The sequence below is a fragment of the Ahaetulla prasina genome, chromosome 1 (assembly GCF_028640845.1).
Source record: "Ahaetulla prasina isolate Xishuangbanna chromosome 1, ASM2864084v1, whole genome shotgun sequence".
NCBI lineage: Eukaryota > Metazoa > Chordata > Lepidosauria > Squamata > Colubridae > Ahaetulla > Ahaetulla prasina.
In genome coordinates this window covers 246409346-246430899 of record NC_080539.1, presented here as the reverse complement: position 1 = coordinate 246430899, position 21554 = coordinate 246409346, and the positions used below count along the sequence as shown (strand labels likewise).

The following is a 21554-nucleotide window of genomic DNA, read 5'->3' as shown; positions in this document are numbered from 1 at the left end:
CGTGGACAGATTACATATCTAGAATCTCTAATCTATGCTCTCCAAGCAGAAATTAGGTACCCAATTCAGCCATTCCAGCTGCTGAGCCATCAGCCCCCTCTACCACAAAGATCCTGCAGGAAAAGGGCAGTATGGACAACCGTGGGATCTGGCAGGGTGAGAGCTGTGAACCATAAACACAAAGCTTTTACAGTGTCCCAGTATAACAGATATAGTGCCCTTGCTGACCTAAATAGGAACACTAAAGTGACAGATCAAGGTAGTTGTGATACTGATAACTCAAACAATCAAGGGATTATGGTTCAAGATGAAGAACTTACTTTGGAAAAGTGTGAACCTACTTTGGAAAAGTGTGTATCAAGTATTACAGATCGGTCACACAAGAAGAGCAAGGTATCCAAAAAGAGAAGCCACCTTCTGATTGGTGATTCAATTGTAAGGGATGTAAATTTAGGAAAGGATATGGAGGTTTTGAAAGGCGTCAGGTGTCTACCTGGTGCTACTGCCAGCAGAGACAAGAGACGTATTCTTAAGATAGTCAAGAATGCCAGTAAGGATTCTGATGTTGATGCTATTATACACCTTGGCACAAATGATCTGTCCCAAAAGGATGTGCTTTCTGTGCAGAATGATTTCCAGAGCTTAGGGTATGAACTTAATAGCATAGGTTGTAGGCTTAACTTTTCAGAGGTTTTACCAGTACATAAGGAACAAAAGGTAAAGGCCAGCGTGTAGTGGAGTTTAATGTGTGGCTAAAGGAGTGGTGTAAAAGGGAAGGCTTTGGTTTTATTAGTCATGATGTCTGCAACTGGTCCAATGAAAAATTGTACAAAAGAGATGGATTGCATCCATCAAAGAAAGGGACTGAGTTACTTAGCAATACATTCACAGATTTTCTGGATAAACATTTAAACTGAACAGTGGGGACAGAGAATTAACTGATATAGAAAATTTCTGTCCCCAGCAATCGAAAACTAAAAGTGTTATCAGTGCATGTAACATAGATGTCTGTATGGGTAAGACTATCAACCATGCTACCAAGCAAAACCAAGCATTTAACAGTGAGTGCCATACCATGTGCACTAAACCAACAGGTGGCATGAAAGTAGGAGCAGTCAACACAGGTTATGTAGACAGTAAACACAAGATCAATCCAAATGGACTCAAATGTCTATACACCAATGCACAGAGTATGAGGAATAAACAGGGTGAATTAGAAATCCAAGTAAATGAGGGTAGATATGATATTGTTGCCATTACGGAAACTTGGTGGGATGAAACTGACAAATGGAACATACAGCTAGAGGGATATAAATTATTTAAAAGAAATAGACCAAATAAAAGAGGAGGTGGAGTTGCACTATATATAAGAAATAACTACATCTCTACAGAAATAGAGCACAACAATGATGAAAATCATCTTGAATGTATTTGGGTCAATATAAAAGGGTGAAAAACGATATTGCCATAGGTCTATACTATAGGCCACCCAACCAAACAGAGGAAGTAGATGAACTTTTGCTAGTCAGCTAACTAAGGTATGTAGGAAGCACATCACAGTAGTAATGGGGATTTTAACTACCCTGACATCAACTGGGAAACAAACTCTGCACCAAGTGGAAGATCCAACAGGTTCCTAACAAACCTAGCAGACAACTTTGTTTCCCAAAAATAGAGAAGGCGACAAGGATCAGCCATATTGGACTTAATTCTCACTAACAGAGATGAAATGATAGAGGGTGTTGAGGCTACGGGAACCTTGGGGGCAAGTGACCACGCAATGTTGGAATTCAACATTAAGCAAATACAAGTAGTAGAACAAAGTCAAACTAGAGTCTTGGACTTTAAGAGCTAATTTCAATAAACTTAGAGAGATCTTGAGAAGGATTCAATGGATGAGAATCCTCAGGGGGAAAACAACTCAAGAAGCTTGGGAAATTTTGAAAAGTGAGATTATAAAAGCACAGTCTAACACAATACCAATGAAGAAGAAAAATAGTAGATCACAAAAGAAAGCAGCATGGATGCATAAAGAACTATCTGACAAATTGAAAGACAAAAGGACAAATATAAAAAGTGGAAAGAGGGCAAATAACTAAGGCAGAATATCAGCAAATAGCCGAGCCTGTAAAGATGAAGTGAGGAAAGCTAAGGCTCACAATGAACAAAGGCTAGCGACAAAAGTAAAAATAATAAAAAGCTTCTTCCAACATGTTAAAAACAAGAAAAAGTCAAGGAAACAATTGGCCCATTGCTGGGAGAAAGTGGCAAGAAGATGACAAGCAACAGGAGAAAGCAGATCTACTTAACTCATATTTTGCATCTGTCTTTACACAAAAGGAAAAACAATCCAACCTATCAAAAACAGCACTACAAAAACAGATTAGAAACACGTTAAAATAGGAAGAAAATGGTAAGTGAACACCTGTCTACCCTAGACGAGTTCAAATCACCAGGACCGGATGGATTACACCCCAAGGTTCTGAAGGAACTGGCAGACGTGATCTCAGAACCACTGAACTATATCTTTCAAAGATCCTGGAGCACAGGGGAGCTGCCAGAGGACTGGAAAAGAGCTGATGTAGTTCCCATCTTCAAAAAGAAAAAAAACAGATCCAGGAAACTACAGACCTATCAGTCTGACCTCAATACCGGGGAAGATTCTGGAAAAGATAATCAAGCAACGAATCACCGAACACCTAGAAGCAAACAAAGTAATAACCAAAAGCCAACATGGGTTTGTCAAAAACAGATCATGCCAGACTAATCTTATCGCATTCTTTGACAAAATGACAAAATTAGTAGACCAGAGGAATGCTGTTGATATAATTTACTTGGACTTCAGTAAAGCATTTGATAAAGTAGACCATAACCTACTACTAGATAAAGTAGAAAAATGTGGGTTAGACAGCACCACCACCAGATGGATTCGTAACTGGCTGACCAACCGCACTCAACGTGTAGTCCTCAACGGAACTACATCCACATGGAGGGAAGTATGCAGTGGAGTACCCCAAGGCTCTGTTTTAGGCCCAGTACTCTTCAACATCTTCATCAATGACTTGGACGAGGGGATAGATGGGGAACTCATCAAATTTGCAGATGACACCAAGCTGGCAGGAATAGCCAACACTCCAGAAGATAGGCTCAAGTTACAGAAAGATCTTGACAGACTTGAACATTGGGCGCTATCTAACAAAATGAAATTCAACAGTGAAAAAAGTAAGGTTCTACATTTAGGCCAAAAAAACAAAATGCACCAGTACCGTATATGTGGTACCTTGCTCAATAGTAGTACCTGTGAGAGGGATCTTGGAGTCCTAGTGGATAACCATCTAGATATGAGCCAGCAGTGTGCAGCAGCTGTTAAAAAAGCCAACACAGTTCTGGGCTGCATAAACAGAGGGATAGAATCAAGATCACGTGAAGTGTTAGTGCCACTTTATAATGCCTTGGTAAGGCCACACTTGGAATATTGCATCCAGTTTTGGTCGCCACGATGTAAAAAAGATGTTGAGACTCTAGAAAGAGTGCAGAGAAGAGCAACAAAGATGATTAGGGGACTGGAGGATAAAACATATGAAGAACGGTTGCAGGAACTGGGTATGTCTAGTTTAACAAAGAGAAGGACTAGGGGAGACATGATAGCAGTGTTCCAATATCTCAGGGGCTGCCACAGAGAAGTGGGAGTTGGGCTGTTCTCCAGAGCACCTGAGGGTAGAACAAGAAGCAATGGGTGGAAACTGATCAAGGAAAGAAGCAACTTAGAACTAAGGAGAAATTTCCTGACAGTTAGAACAATTAATAAGTGGAACGACTTGCCTTCAGAAGTTGTGAATGCTCCAACACTGGAAATTTTTAAGAAAATGTTGGATAACCATCTGACTGAGATGGTGTAGGGTTTCCTGCCTGGGCAGGGGGTTGGACTAGAAGGCCTCCAAGGTCCCTTCCAACTCTGATGTTATGTTATGTTATGTTATGTTATGTTATGTTATGTTATGTTATGAAATACAAAATCATTTCTTTAACACATTGTTCCAAATCAGCCTTCCACAGTAAGGGCATCTTGTCGAGATCATTTACAAAATGACCAACCAATATGGCTATTCCTAAAAATTCTGGGTGCTGAAATCCATAATCTAATTCAGTGTTTCTTAACCTTGACAACTTTAACATAAGTGGAGTTCAGCTCTGAGACTAACTGCCTGTATGGTGTTGGTGGCAGATACATTCAATAAATGTGTGTGTGTTTGTGTTGCCGTTAACAAAATCTTGCCCCTCACCCATATATGTCTTGGTAATGGTAAAGAACTTCGGCTCTTAGAGCATTGGGGGGGTGTCCCATAATCAGCTATAGATCTCTAAAAACTTACCATTTATAGCAGAGAAAAAGTATCATAGTAGCTGCTTTGGCAGCTGAGCTGAGAGAGCTCTGTGATCAACCATAAACTTGTTTCACTGTAGTGACAGAACAGCTGTTAACACATGTAAAGGCTGAACAACCCAGTTAACACTCATGCTTTCATTAACAGTACAGCCGTGAGAGAGAGAAAAAGAATCTTAGACCTTTGCATCTAATATTAGACAATGGTTGATCTTTCAGATGCTGATAAACCTGTTCCCAGCAGCCCTAGTTAAAATGGGTAATGGTGGAGAAATGATGGATACCTTACAGACGGCTATTTATTGCAAATATTTGGTGTACATTGAGAATAGCAGTGGGCATGACCTGTGAAAATGGCAAAGAATAATTCTGATCAGTCCATTCCCTAGTAAATGGAACACTAGTAGTTCTTGGTTTATTTGTCTCTTAAGCAGACTGATAGATATCTAGTATCTGAGAGAGACCGGAAGCATCGTGGGAAGACAGTCTGGAAATAGCAGGCTCTGATGAGCCTTGCGAAAATCCAGGCTGACAAGCCGCTGTCAGGGGGTCTTCAGACTGGATCCGTCCTGTAGGGACGGGGAAGAAAGAGAAGCACCTCGGAAGACCAAGAGGAACAGGTAAGTTCCTCGGAAGTCGGAGGAAACTCTTTGATCCAGCAGCGGTGGCAGTGGCCATGGCGGCCATCATGAAGCTGGGGCAACTGGAATAAGTTTTGAGCAGGAGTGGTGATTTGGATGGAGTACTGATACCGGATGAGTGATTGGCCAACTCACAGGTAAAAAGAACTTTTTAAATTTTTTTGAAAAGGTGTCCCCAGCAAGGAAATAGCAACTAATTGGCATCGGGGACTGTTAATGGAGACGGACAAAGTGGAAGCTAAAGCACTTGCCCAGAATGGAGCTTGCTATGTGGATTTGAACAGGAGTGAGATAATTAAAGTATTATAAGGAAAAAACCCAAAAGAAAGTAGCTGTGTAAGAAGATTGGAAATAACTTTAAAAATTTTGAACATTGAAGGAAAAACAAAGAAAAGTGTATAACAACAACAACAACAACAAAAGCCCTATAAAGGAAGATTTACAATTGGACTTGGAATTGGATTTCAAACTTGAATTTTGGAAATATAATATTAAGAAGAAGAAGAAGAAAATTGGGGAATATTTGTAACGTGGATTTAACACATAAATTGGCTACTTTCCTATTTCGATGATTGGTATTGTGGATTGGGTTGATTGGTATTGTAGAGAGAGTGATCTACTGGTGGAAAAGAGAACTACAACAATTAATTTGTAAGCCAGAAAAAAAAATTTTTTTAAGCGACCTTGATTTACAAAAAGCCTTGGGAAGTTTTCAGGAGGACTTTTTTTCTTTTAAGTGGTTTGATCTCAACAACTAAAGAAGGTGGATTACAACAGAATTCTAAATAGAAGTTAAAAGATTGTGGAAACAACAAAATGACCCAGGAGATAATTGAAATGATCAAAATGCATCATTTAAATTTGAACTGAAAGATATGATTAAAACGATGCGTAGACCATCCAAACTTGATGAATTAGAAACTGTGTTACAACATACCCAAATGGATAAAGAAATCACGAAGGAGAGACAAGAACTTAGCACTGAAGATAAAAACACTGACTATGGAAAATTATCTTTAGAAGGCCAGAACCTGAAGATGAAACTGAAATACTTTGGCCACCTAATGAGAAGGAAGGACTCACTGGAGAAGAGCCTAATGCTGGGAAAGATTGAGGGCAAAAGAAGAACGGGACGACAGAGAATGAGGTGGCTGGATGGAGTCACTGAAGCAGTAGGCGTGAGCTTAAATGGACTCCAGAGGATGGTAGAGGATAGGAAAGCCTGGAGGAACATTGTCCATGGGGTCACGATGGGTCGGATACAAGTTCGCAACTAACAACAATAACATGGAAAATTAAATGATGGCATTGGGAGTAACAATTTAAAAATGAGATGGGTTAAGAGAAAATTAACTAGAAAAAGGAAGAAAACAAAGGGAAGAAAAGGGAAAAGGATAGGAAAAAAATTGCAATTTAATAATTACACTGGGATTAACAGTGGTAAAAATAGGTTGGAAAAAAACAAGGGAGAAAAGAAAAGGGAAAGAGTCTAAGCAAAAGAGAATCAAATGATTACACTGGGATTGGGGAAATAAAAAAGGGGGAAAGGGAGATTAGAGGGGAATTCAGGGCAAACCAGGCAATTAAGAGACTTAAAAATCAGAGAAAAGAAACAGAGGAAAGGATATAATATTTTTTTTTAAAAAAAAGGAAAATAAGAGAATGGGATGAAGAGGGAAAAACCTTAAGAGTTGGAGTGCGGGGGGACCAAAAGAAAAGGGTTAAAAGGAAGATGGAGGAAAAGAAGGTTGAGAAATATGATATTTACATATGGATTGTATTATGATTAATATGGCTAATTGTAATATTTGAACAAGATGATACATTGAAGAAAATATGTTATATATTTAAAATTGTTTGAATATCTGTAATAATTGAATTTAGCGAAAGTAATGCTTATAGTCATAAGTAATTTGTATTAGGATTGATATTGGTGATGTAATATTGGATTTGATTATTCTTTATTATGAAGTGATTAAGATAATGTTTTTTGGATTATACTTTACTATGAAGATTTCTAAGATGATGTTTGATATTTGATAAAGGAGATGTGAAAAATAAAATTTAAAGAATTTTGTCTTTGAGGATAAATGCAAAAGATGATGAAGCGCAAATTGGATATTACTACAGTTGAAAGTTTAAGATAGTATTTTATATTTTAAAAAGATGTGAAAAATGAATTTAATGAAATATTTTGTTTTTGATCATTAGAATAATGGGAATTATCTATTAAGAAGGGAAGTCAGTGGAAGAGAGGAATTGCAAATTTGATATTATAACTGATTTGAATTATTGAAGATCTGAAAAATAAATTTTAAGAAATATATTTCTTGTGATAAAGTGCTAAAATGACTAGCAAGGAAATAAAAGCTAAATTGGTCCATCTGATAAAATATTAAATTATAATAGGAAATTAGGAATTAAGGATGGAAAGGATTGTCTTTAAATTAAAGGGTTGTAAATTGAAAAAGGGAATGAGAGAAAATAAGGTCTGGAAGTAGACACAGGATCAGCTATCACAATCATGTCCTGGGACACTTTTGTGAAAGCCTTGCCGACATCGCAAAGCGCAAGCTACAGAAACAACGGCTCCGGGTGCAGGATTACCAGGGCAACCGCATCCCTGTTCGAGGACAACGACCGTCGAGGTCAAGGCACGGGACATACGAAAAGACCCTGCCCATCACGTTAGTCGAGGAACCTTGCCAAGCTTGCTGGGGCTAGACTGGTTCAGGCGTTGGGAATGGGGTGACTGGCGTCCACGGAGCGGATGCAACCTGCAAAACGCCCTAATGGAGGAATTCGCAGGCGTATTCGAGGACCGTTTAGGCAAGTACAAGGGACCCCTATCTCCTTCAATTTAGACCCCAAATAGCTCCCATTAGGTTAAAGGCAAGGAGGGTTCCTTTTGCACTCAAACCTAAAATCGACAAAGAGTTAGATAAATTAGTCAGCCAGGGATACTAGTGCCAGTTGACCATGCCAAATGGGAGGCAATCGTCACCCTATAAAACCAGGCGGGTCCATAAGAATTTGCGCTGATTACAAGGCTACCTTGAACAAAGCATTGCAAAAGCGCCTACCCAGTTCCAGTAGTGCAACACTTATTGCACTCACTAGGCACGGACAAGTTTTCGCCAAATTAGACTTGGCACAAGCGTACCAACAGCTACCCGTAGATGCTAGCACAGCTGAAGCCCAGACCATTGTAACGCACCGGGTGCCTTTAAGTGCACCCGGTTACAGTTCGGGTGAGTGTGGCCCGGGCTATTCAAAATTTGATGGGCGGCTCCTACAAGGGTTACCGAGTCGTACCCTATTTCGATGATGTGTTGGTATCAGGGAAGATTTAAGAGAACTGGGGAAGCGATTAAGGAAAGTTTTGGCCATTTTAGGTCGGCAGGATTAAAAGTCAAAGCAAGCAAGTGTCAGATAGGGTCGAATCTGTTGAATTTTTGGGCTATAGAATAGACAAAAAGGATTCACCCACTGAGAGCAAAGTCAAGGCGATAAAGAGAGCCCCAGCACCCAAAAACAAGACAGAACTCCAGGCTTTCCTGGGTCTGGTAAACTTTACGCCGTGTTTTTAAAAGACAAGGCAACCGTTGCTGAACCGCTGCATAAATTGCTTGGAAAAACACTGCTTGGTCGTGGGGAAGTCAGAGAATAGGGCATTTGAGGCAGTAAAAGTTTGCTATCAAGCGATAGCCTGTTAATACAATACAACAACAGACTGCCGTTAGTATTGGTTTGTGATCGTCCCCTATGGAGTAGGAGCTGTACTTAGCCACAGACTCCCAAACGGCACTGAAGCCCCTATAGCGTTCTATTCACGAACGATGTCCCGGCTGAGAGGAATTACAGCCAGCTAGATAGGAGGCTCTCGCAATAGTGTCAGGGTGAAAAATTTCACGAATCGTTTTGGGAGAGACTTTGAAATTATCACTGACCACAGACCGCTATTGGGATTACTGGCTGGCGACCGCCCAACGCCAGTGGCACTATCACCCGACTGACCAGATGGACTATTTTTCTGGCCGCCTACTCTACAAACTGCAGCATCGACCTGGAAAGAGCTGGGGCATGCGGACGCATTGAGCAGATGCCCATTGCCCGGGGAAATCGAGGACCCTACTCCGGGCACCCCCGTTCTACTAATTGACTCTTGGGACTCTGGCCCAGTCACATCGCAGGAAGTGGCTCGGGCCTCCTACCGGGACGTTGTTTTAAGAACTGTAATCGGTTGGGTTCAAGGGATGGCCGCTGCGCGGGCGACGTTTTAGAGAGTTTGTAAAGAAAAAGGGAATTGTCTGTGCAAGGGGTGCCTGCTCTGGGGGATAGGGTGGTAGTTCCAGAGAAGCTGAGAAAAAGTCCTGGAACTACTGCATGAGGGTCACCCAGGAATTGTAAGGATGAAGGGCTAGCCAGGAGCTATGTCTGGTGGCCCCTAATGGACAGGGAAATCAGTGACAGGGTTGGCGATGCCAGGTATGTCAGGAATCCAGACCACTACCACCCACGGCCCCAGTGTTGGAGTGGGAGAAACCCCAAGGCCCTTGGTCCCGCATACACATTGATTTTGCGGCCCTTCCACGGCCAAACATTTCTAATTGTGGTGGATGCATTCTCCAAATGGCTGGAGATCATCTAATGAAATCCACAACGCGGGAGCTGTCATTGCAGCACTAAAACACCTTTTCGCCACGCACGGGCTACCGGGCACCCTCGTGTCCGGTAACGGCCCACAGTTCACCGCACCATTATTTGAAGGGTACCTGGCTGAAGAGGGCATCCGACATGCCCTCTCAGCGCCGTTCCACCCTGCGTCGAACGGCCTTGCTGAACGCGTTTTGTTCGAGTGCGAAGAAGCGCTATCACGAAGCGGCCCGGCGATTGGCAGGCACAGATCGACGCATTCCTAACCGTCAACACAGGACCCCTGTGTGGCCACCGCCGCAGCCCAGCCGAGCTATTAATGGGGCGGAAGCTACGGTGCCCGCTAGACCGGCTACACCGAACTACGTGCAGGACGGGTTCAAAACAAAACCAGATAGAATCCGAGAATTAAACATAGGAGACTCAGTGTGGGCACATAATTACAGCGACGGCCCAAGCTGGAAGAGGGGATAGTCATAGACAAACGGGCCCCAAATCTTATCTAGTGGAAATAGACGATGGCAGAGTTTGGGCGCCACATAGATCAATTAAGAAACAGATTGAGCGATAAGGCAGAATTAGGCGAGACCAGCCCTGACTATGATTTAATTAACCCCACAGCTGACTGGAGCCGAGAACAAACAGAAAGCGTAGAACCAAACAGAGACTTATCTGAGTCAGGCGAGGTCCAGCGACACCCTCCGGTCCCTCTAGAGGACAGCAGGTCCGAGCCGGCGAATAATCCAGGGCGGATGGCGGGAGGAGGAGCTCAGAGGAACGAAAAGTCCCTCCGGCAAGCTCGACTCAACTCCAGAAAGTGAACTGCGCAGGTCCGGGAGAGTCAGGAGGCGCCCACGTACCTGCAGGACTACGAGAGAAGTAATATGCAAAGTATACTTCAGTGAACCTGTCAGTTTGTGTAGACTGTAGAGCTATCTAACATTGAAATTTGAAGATACATTGTCTGAGAAAAATCTGCAGCAAATAGGTGGTGATTAACGTTCTTCTGGCTCTTTGCGAACCCAGTGTGCCCTTTGAAAACATAGCTTCAGTTTTTCCTGCATGTAACCTGTCATATTTGTATGGCAGTAGTCTCAGTGGCAGTAGTCTCAGTGAGCTTGTCGATCAGAAGGCCGGCAGTTCAGCGGTTTGAATCCCTAGTGCTGCATAATGGAGTGAGCTCCCGTTACTTGTCCCAGCTTCCTCCAAACTAGCAGTTCGAAAGCATGTAAAAAATGCAAGTAGAAAAATAGGGACCATCTTTGGTGGGAAGGTAACAGCACTCCATGCACCTTCAGCATTTAGCCACATGATCATGGTGACATCTTCGGACAGCTGGCTCTTCGGCTTAGAAACCGAGATGAGCACTGCCCCCTAGAGCCTGAAATGACTAGCATGCATGTGCAGAGGAACCTTTACCTTTTAGTCTATGCAATAACATCTGAAGTTTCCTCCCAGTTCTTTGAAAACACACTGAATTTTCCCCCTTCCTAGGGCTGTGATTCTAGAGCTAAGCAGGTCTGTTGTCATATGTGTCTAAAGTGTACTTGGCAGGGATTGTAGACAGAGTCAGGCAAAGTGTGTTGCATCCCCCTACATTTTAATTTTCATTTCAGATAAGGAATTTTTAGTATCTGTGAACTATATCGTGTGTTTCTTTGCTTGCCTGTAGTTATTATTCAACAGCATACGACTTTAGGAAACATTGTAGGAGAAGATAATTTAAACCGTGTAATTACACTTAACTTTTTTGGAGGGCTATTTTTTCCCATAGAAATGTTTTAACATTTGAAGTTTTTGATGGCTTAGTTTCTGTTTCTCATCACCATGCTATGGGGCTTAGATTTTCACAGGACTGCTAAATATGGGGAGCTGTCCAACAGGTCAGGCATAAGGTTAGAATAGCATGAGAGCTGTCCAGCTCAAGAGTTGTAAACTGAAGAGCTGAGAAGAGCCAGGTATAGCATTAGGTAAGTAGCTTCGTAGTTAGTGCTGTTGCTGTTCTGTTTTCTGTTATACAGGTCCCTCATCCACAATAGGTATTGGGTGACACATTTTCCTCATGAGGACAGTTCAGAGGAGAGAAACTCTATCTTGCCCCCAAAAAATTATGAAGATTTCTAATCTTAACTTTGGCTCAATCTACTCTGTTTGAACTAGGGGCAGTACAAAGAAATTCAGCCTTATTTTCCAAAGATCACTTGTCAAGGCTGAAACCTGTATGTTACCAAATAAATGACAGAAGAAATCAATGAGCCCAGAGTTATGTTTGCATATTCACAAATATGTGAAAAAGCACATATTTTAAGTATTTCCACAGTTTGTAGTCATAATTGGATCACTGTAACAAGGATTATAGAAATGTTTGTTGTTGATGATGATGATGATGTCTCCGTGGCTTACAAATTCCAAATACATAGTTAAAACAATTAAAGAGATAAAATAAAACAGACAGCTCAGGCTAAAAGCAGCCATAACAATAAAAACACAACATGAAGCCCCACAAACTCATTAACCCCAGTCCTGGGAAAAGAGCTAGGTCTTGAGGGTTTTCTGGAACCCCAGGAAAGGGAGTTTTTGATAATGTTTAATTGAGAAGACTTGAAGCATACCAATTTGGCCTGAATGTACTAGGCAGGCAGAAACAATTGGAGTTAGGCAGTCCTTCAGATAACCAGGTTCTATGCTGTGAAGGGCTTAAACATAATGGCCATCACCTTGAATTGTACTCGGAAGCCAACCATTGCAACTTACATATCGGCAGCTATAGATGGGCATTTTGAATCAGTTGTAGGTTCCAGAGGTCTTCAAGGGCAACTTAATGTATAGTCTATTGCAATACTTTTATCATGAGGTGACCAGGGCATGAGTGTCTGTCTGAAGAACTTTCTAACTGAGAAAGAGGTGCAACTGCAATACAACATGGACCTATGCAAAACCTGTAGAGCCACAATTGCCACCCACTCTTTGAACAATAACCGTGAATCCAGGAGGAGCCCCAAGTGGTGTATCAGTTATGAATGGGGAAGTGCAATCCCAGATAAACATGAAAGCTTCCTCCAAAACTCAGCAAGATCCTTCACTCACCTGGGATGGGTAATCCTGTCACCTTGTCAGAGCAGGTACCATGAGTGAGCTGGAAGGCAGCCAAAGAGTAATCTGTCCATGGCAATAGAAGGATGTTTATGTCCTCTAATACCAAATCATACTCCAACTATCCTGAGTCAAAAAAACAGAACTAATGTGCACTCTCCAGCATGTGTTGGGGCCTCAGTTATTTGAGACCAGTCTATGTTGCCATGGAGACAATGGATTTTTGAGATATCCCAGACTCAATACCACAAGGGGGCAGGTTAAAGTCCCCAAAGACTCCACCATCAACCCCGCAACAGTTCAAGTAGGGATGAGGCTATACAGCAAGGAGGGCAATACACCAGAAGCAATCCCAATTATTCCTAAAGGCCCAATTTCAGCAAGAGGCTCTCACTTCTGCTTATCTGTGGAGCAGGAGCTCAAGAACTCACAGGTGACAATAACTATCTTTCCCCTATCAGCTGATGTAAAACCTGAAACCATGAGGGCATATTTTTGAGAGGGAAAGTCTCCTTATCTGGGAGAGTAAAGCTATCATTGATTAACATTTGTTATGGATATTGCCACCAGTATCAGAGACAATAAGTTCCAGTAGTAGTTACAATGGAGCATATCTAACTGGAAATGTTCTCATAAATATCACATTGAGCTATTGTAGGACAGAATGCTGGGTGGCATGAACATTTTGGTATGATATAGTGCAGCTATTTTTTACATCTTTACAGACAAAACAACAAAATGAATAAGTAGTGGGAAAAAGTATGGACAATAAATAAACCTTTTTGGTTCTTCAGTGTAAAAAAGATATATTCAACTTGGATATGTCAAAATATACAGGAAAGATAGAAAGAACCATGCAATTAATTCAGTGCACTAAAAAATGTTTGGGGTTTGTAGTTTATCCACAGAAAGTGGCAAGGTACTTTTGAGATGACTTCAGGAATAATTTGTGAAATGAAACAGTCTTCTATTCAAAAAAGCAGGCAAAATGCCTTGCTGAGCATGTTCAAATGCTGTTTCAGATCCCAGCTGTAGCAAAAGGTTATGGGTGAAGTTCATACTATATTTGAAATATTTATTACTTTCTGGTGCTCTCTAAAAATTCCAGTTAAAAGACAAAATGTTTTATGGAAGAATTCTGCCAAGTTGTGTTTAGATGCTTACGATTTTTAAAGTAAATATATTCCTTTCTTTCTCCCAGCGGTAGCTGCTGACAGTTCGCTCAGGTTATTATCTGATGTAGCCCAAGCTGTGAAAGGCCGCGGTACTATAACATGGATAGATTGCGGGTACGTAATATAATGCCTTTCATTTTCCCATCTTCTGAAAACAGTTATGTCTAAACTAAAGTTTTGATATTGTTATGTGAATTCCCCAGACTTGCCCATTGCCCACTAATCTTTGACAATTGTATTCAGCATCATCTGCAGGGATGTCAAAAAATCTGTATTGTGGTTGCCAAAAACGATGAAGGTGACATCACAGTCCAAAAGAGTCTTGTATTAGAATGCCATATCTACCATCTTGCCATTATAACCTCTAACCTCACCCCACCCACTCCCATGCCACAGATTACATTTACATGTGGATTGTTAACATGGGAGAATTTAACAGCCACTTTGGATCAGATCAAGTGGCTAATCATATATCTGTGAGAAGAAAGTCAGTGTAGCTTTAAGTTGCAATAAAGATTATTATCATCCATGTTCTATGTCTGAGACACTTTAACTAATCTGAACATGAAGTGTGGGATTGGGATTTACTGCTAAATGCTTGTCTGGGGAACTTCACTACTTTTTGTTATTAAATACCTACATGTAAGTGCTGACTGAGAAGTTTTGAGATTTTGGAGTTGGGCCATCATCAATAGGTGAAAACGTATTTCTACTTAAAATCTTGTAAGACTGTGGTGATGGAAGACAAGTGGAGTGCTTAGATCAGCTCAATTAAGGTTCAGTCCAGTTAAAGGAGAGGTCAGTACTTTATATCACATGACAAGATGTCCAGAGAGAATTGAACTTTGAAGAATCAGGTATATAGCTTGGATGTTCTTAAAGCAGGAGTGCAATTTTGGGAGGTCAAAGCTCACATTTAGCCTTTGAATGGTGTGCTGGGGGCTACAGTGAAAATGTAATTTTCATTCAAATTCAATTTGATTTAATTTACAATTCTTTGTTACTCATTGTAACTTGGGAGCGACTGTTGGTTGCATGCAAATCATAAGAGGATCCAGAAGATTAAAGAAGAGCCAGTTCCTACCACCCTAGCAGTTGAAAAGCATGCAAATGCAAGTAGATAAATAGGTATCACTTTGGTGGGAAGGTAACAGCACTCTGTGACGTCATGCTGGCCACATGACCGTGGAAATGTCTCTGGATAGCTCTGGCTCAATGGCTTTGAAACAGAGATGAACACTGCCCCCTAGAGTTGGCAAACACTAGCAGAGTAATATCCTTTGGAACTCCTTTTTTTTTTAACCTGGGGATTAAGATTATGCCTGTCTATGTGTCTTTCAGTGCCTTAAATTCATCCTTGGAAACTCTTCATGAATCAATTTTTTCCCTAATTTCTGGATCTAGTAGTGTAACAATCAATATTTTTGGTGAGGGAGGTGGTTTCCAATCTCTGAAAAGCTCTCTCTCCCTGGAATGTTCTCTCCCATGTTTCTAATTATTCAGTGCCACATAATAACTTCTGGTCTCCCAGACAATGTTGTGCATTTTAAATACTTATTTAATTACTTATTTAATTTAATAGTTGTTTTAGTTTTGCTAAGGCCTTTTAATTTTTATGCCCGGTGATGCTTTTAATCTTGATATTTGTATTCTTTTGAGCTGATACGTTAGGTTTTTAAAATGTTTTATTAGTTAAAATTGTGCTATGCACTATAGAAAATAATTTATTTTTAAGAGACCTTAAATAAATAAAATAAAAATTAACCTTTGTCTAAATGACATTAAATGGGAAGTATTTGGCAGATTTCTCTGTGATCCGTGCTCATTGCAGCATTTGATGTTTTGTGCCACTAATCAAATGTCATTGCATGCCCTTCAGCAAAATCACTGTCTTATATTTCTACTTGTAACTTGAGAATAAAACCTTCAGAGGAGATGTAGCTGGAGCTCAGGAACTACTACTATTCTTCCAGAAGAACTTAAATGGATTGAGTTTGTTTCTGCTATTGCTGCTTTGCAATAGCAGAAACAAACACACTCTCTCCCTCTCCTTCTCCCTCTCCCCCCTCCCCCTTGTGTGTGTGTGAAATATAAAGAAATATGGACTAAAATTGGTGATTTCCTATTGGAAACAATTTCTCAGAATATTGTTGGATGTAAAGCTGTGTGCTCAAATTTGTTCATTATGTTTGTGTGTGTGTGTGCACCTGTGCATAATTTCCCACAAATTGGATTTCTTCATTCTATCCAACTTTATCAAGCCTGTTGCAGACTATAGAAACTTCTGGATTGCCCCCCCCCCAAAACACACTGTTCTTACAAAATTGCTTCAGAGAGATTTCTTCCATTGCAAGCTCACCCTGTAACTCCACGGTAGATTACACAGAAGTTTGGGGGAAGGGTATTTTTGTGAAAGCTTGACTTGTTTGACAAATATTGACAAGAAGCAGTTTGTTTGGCAGCTGTGTTCTCTGCAGCTCTTTTTTTTTTTTTTTTGTTCTTTTCGTATTATGGTATTGAAAAAGATTTCTGAAAGGAAGAAAAAGCCTCTCCTGGAATGTGGGTGTTGGCAAGGCTGTCAGGCATGCAGTGCTGGGGCTTCTGCTTCCTGTTCTTCCTGCAGCGATAACAGCTTTGCCTTTTAAGGAATTGGCCATATTTTTTTTTCTTACAGTTAATAAATATTCTGTCTTGAGAGGAAGGCAATATTGTGCCTGCTACTTATCAGATTTCATTATTCCATTTCCTCACACTTGATCCTAGCATTCTTCAATAATCTATTGTTATATTCCTACCGCTTAGTTATTGTTACTGAACAACAGTAAGCAGTCATTAATTTTGCTTACATGGTGTGTTTTTCAGGCTTTGTTTTTACAAATTTCTCCTTGTGCCCTTTCCCAAAGTAGGACAATTCCTCTGCCATTCCTTTCTTAAATTATTTAAGTGTGGTCAGTGCAGGGCTGATCAACTAGGTGATCAAGACTTAACGGACTGATTAATCTAAAAAAAAAAGTGAAGTTAGGCCTGGCTGGGAGGAAACTAAGAAAGTAGGTTATAAGCTCTATTGGGAAGTTAAAAAGAAAATGTCAAACGATGGCAGTGATAAATCTTTTCAGTATTTCCAAAAACTTACAGTGGGTGGCCCTGAAGTGACTACGAACCTACTTCAGTTCTGTAGACTGTTTAATGCATGACCTGCTTCCTGAATTTTATCCACGTCGGCCACTTTCCCTTCATTGTTTCCTTCAGAATGTTTTCAGTTCTAGCAACAAAAGAACTGGACAAAAAGATTTGATGAAATGTACTCCAGTTATACAGTATGCCACTTTGGTGGAAAGGAAACAGTGTTCCATGCACCTCGGTCAATGGTGGGTTGCTCCTGGTTCAGTCTGGTTCTTGCGAACCGGGAGTAAAACTGGTGGGAGGCTCTGCCCACCTGCCCAGATGTCATCATGGGCGACCTGCACATGCGCAGAAGCTTCTGTGCTCCCATTGCGAACCAGTAGTAAAGGTAAGTAGAACCCACCCCTGACCTCGGCGTATAGCCATGCTGGCCACATGACCATGGAAATGTCTTCAGATAACGTTGGGTCTCTCAGCTAGGAAACAGAGATGAGTAACACCCCCTCTCTGAGTCGGACACGACTGAAAAGGGGAAAACTTTACCTTTATCTTTATTCCAGTTATATATTTGCTGCAACACACATACCAGTGATGAAATGCAGCTGGTTCTATCCGGCTTGGGAGAACCGGAAGCGCCGGCAGCGGGAGGCTCCGCCCACCCGCCCGGACGTCATCACGTCCCATTTTTGACTCTTTACGCATGTGTGGAGGAGGAGCACATGCTCACATTTGCGAACCGGTAGCGAAGGTAAGTGGATTTCACTCCTGACACACATGTTCAAGAAGTAATAGAAGCAATAGTTATAAGCAGAAGTTTGTCCTTTCAATTTTCAACAAAAATATCTTATGGCAAATGCTACGTTATTTCTGTTAAAGCCTTTCTCCTGAATAAACAGTTGGAAAGTTAAAGTCTTGTCATGTTATGCTTGACTTGAAGCGCAGACAACGAGAAAGCACTGTAAACGTGACTGCTGAACCAATAATCAATGTCTTCTGTCACAAAGCGAATGAGGTTATCTCCTCTTGGAAATTACACAATAAGCATTTTCCGAAATGTCTTTTGCTTGACTTTGTGTGAATAGATTTGTCCAGATTGCATGAGATTTGGGAGATAAGAAACTGAGATTGTGGGTAATTTTATTTATTTACTTTTTGCACCTATGACATCATAGGATAACCCTGAAAAAGATACCAATTTTTTCTGGAGTAAGGAATGGCTCTAAAACAATTCAGGTGGTCCTCACTTACTGACCACTCTTTGAAGTTATAATGGCACTTGAATGGTATTTATAACCGGACCTTATACTTATGATGATTGCAGCAACCTCACAGTCACATGATTACAATCTAGGCAACCGGCCCACAATTACAATGTCACAAGTTCCCACGGTCATGTGATTCCCATTTGTGACCTTCACAGTGTGACTCCAATGAGCAAAGTTAGTGGGGAAGCCATCAGGAGGTCACAAATAGCAACCACATGACATCAAGCTGAACAATAGCATTTAATTTGTATACATGTAGTCCTCAATTTACAACCGCAATTGAGCCCAAAATTTATGTTGTTAAATGAGAAATTTGTTAAGTGAGTTTTGCCCTGTTTTACGACTTTTCTTTCCAATTTGTTTAATGAATCATTGCAGTTATTAAATTAATAACATGGTTGTTAAGTGAATTTGGTTTCCCCATTGACTTTGCTTGTTAGATGATCACAAAAGGGGTTCTTATGTCCCTGGGACACTGCACCCGTCATAAATATGAACTGGTTGCCAAGCATCCAAATTTTGGTCACTTGACTATGGGGATGCTGCAAGGGTCATAAGTGCGAAAAAATTTTAAGTGACACTGTAACTTTCGTCACTAAACAAACTGTTGTAAGTCGAGGACTACCTGCAATGGAAAGTGCTGTAACTGCACATTATACTTTATGTCCATGTTACTTAATGGTGAAAATTCCAGTCCCAATTACTGTTGTTAAATGAGGACTATGTGTATTAAAAATTTTCTTTGAAAGCTATCTATATTTGATTAATTATGTGCCATCAAGTCGGTGCTACTCTTAGTGATCATATAGATTTTTTCCATGATGATCCATTCCTATTTTACTCCTTCACTTCTTCCAGTGTTGCACTCATCACCACTATTACTGAGTCCATCCATTTTGCTTCTAGTTTTCTTCTTCTTCTCTTTCTTTCTAGCATCATACTGTTCTCTCAAGTGCTGAGTCTTTGCATAATCTGCCCAACATAGGATAATTTTGAGCCTAATCATTTATGGTTCAAGTGAAAACTCTGGGTTTTGTTCAATAATTCATTGGTCTGTTTTCTTGGCAGATCACGGTATTCTCAGGAGTTTTCTTCACCAAATTTCAAGTGTACCAATAAAGGAGAATATTTGTAGCTCAGGGTTGAAAGGAAGGGTCCTTGATGCTCTCTGAGCTTGGTTGTTTTCATTACCAAAACTAGGTATCATCTTCAGTGCTAAATTACCAGTAATGATGTTACCTAGTTAGGGTTAGGGTAATGAAATTTTATTTGTTTGTTTGCTTGTTTCATTAAACATGTATTTTATGACAGACACAAGTGTAAACATAATTATGAATGCATGTAAAGGTTATGAATAAAAGAAAACATTAGGACAGGGACGGTAGGCATGCTGATGTGCTTATGCACGCCCCTTACACACCTCTTAGGAATGGGGTGAAGTCTACAATAGACAGTCTAAGGTTAAAGTTTTGGGGATTTGGGGAAGAAACCACAGAATTAGGTAGTGCATTCCAGGCATTGGCAACTGTCGTATTTTCTGCAGTCTAGTTTGGATCGGTTTACCATGAGTTTGTAGCTATTGTGTGCTCTTGTATTGTTTTGGTTGAAGCTGAAGTATTCATTAGTTGGTAGGACATTGTAGCAGATGATTTTATGTACTATGATTAGGTCAGACTGAAGATGGCAAAGTTCTAAGTTGCCAAAGCCCAAAATTTCGAGTCTGGTAGCATAAAGTATTTTGCTGCGAGTAGTGGAGTGGAGGACTCTTCTTGTGAAATATCTCTGGACTCATTAAATTTTATTAATGTCTGATATGCAGTGTGGGTTCCAGACAGATGAGCTGTATTCAAGAATTGGTCTAGCAAAAGTTTTGTATGCCCTAGTTTGCAGTTCAATATTACCGGAGAAGAAACTACGCAAGATTAGATTAACAACTCTTAATGCTTTTTTAACAATGCTGTTACAGTGAGCTCTGGCACTTAGATCATTTGAGATGAGTACTCCAAGGTCTAAATGTCTGCAAGAAAACAACAACAGGCTTAGAGAGCACCAAGAATTCCTAATTTCAAGTGTGTCAATACTTCATATGTCCCGCTACTCCAATTTTCACTTCTATAAAGTCACAGGAAATACCATTGCCATTTTTGGATTACATATCTCAAAAATGCTGGAAGAATTAAAGAGAAGAACAATCAAAATTATGGGCTAGAATAACTCTCCTATATGTGGGATTATTTTATTTTTTAAAAAAGTAAGTAAGTGTGTAGAGGCTTCTGAATAATATGGAGAAAATAGGCATGAAAAGGTTTTTTTTTTCAAACTGGTAAACTCAACAATGGGTAGGCTTGCCATCTTGCAAGTCCTTACAAGCATACCTCTTTCTGCCTATGAAACACTCTCCCCCTGAGATCCAACCAGCCCCCCATTCTTCTGACCTTTCAGACATTACTCAGGACCTGGCTGTTCCCTCAACACTGGGGTAGAGTGAGATGAGAATGTTGAATCAGAACACCATACCCTGACAGTATGGTTGTGGCACCAGGTTTTTCTGTTTTTAATTTAACATTGGTGGTAAGCTATTCAGAACTGATTTTAGGATGGGCATATGTTTTAAATAAAATAAGCCACACTCAACCAGCTAATACAATTGCACAACAGACAAAAGGAACTGTTCTACAAAGTCCATGATAGATAGATAGATAGATAGATAGATAGATAGATAGATAGATAGATAGATAGATAGATAGAGATAGAGATAGATATATAGAATCTAACCTGAATCGTGGCATATGCTCCTAAAAGATGAAATTATGGTCAGATTAAAGGGGCATAGACCACTTCATAGAAGATAAAGTTATCACTGCTGTCAGGAAATTGTTATTTGCCTAACTAGTTGGCCAGGCAATATATAAACTAACTATATATGTTTGTATGAAGGCATGATATTGCTTTAAGGCTGTGCTGCATCATGCAAGTATCCTGATTGGTTGAGCTCTGTAGCCAATGTATAAAAGGACTACTAAATTATAGCTTGTTGGGAATCTACAGGGATGCTACAGCATTGTAACCTGATGACATGCTGCAACTGTATATTTGAGCTTTATGATCGTTGCTTGATCATGGCTAGTTACTGATTCTTCAAGATACTAACTGTTATGTATTGAACTGTGTTTTACTGAACTGAAAGAAGACCTTGTTTGTTGTACAAGTCTACGTT

At 40.4% G+C, this 21554-nt stretch overlaps 1 protein-coding gene across 1 annotated transcript in view; it reads left to right on the top strand.

Annotated features, from left to right (window-relative positions):
• The first annotated feature begins 5912 nt into the window (after window positions 1-5912).
• Window positions 5913-21554, top strand: part of PDIA5 (protein disulfide isomerase family A member 5) — a 180990-nt gene continuing 165348 nt past the window's right edge. Inside the window, exons 1-2 of the mRNA XM_058194942.1 lie at window positions 5913-6048; window positions 13976-14063. Coding sequence (XP_058050925.1) covers window positions 5913-6048; window positions 13976-14063 — 224 coding nt within the window. The remainder of the gene's footprint in view (window positions 6049-13975; window positions 14064-21554) is intronic.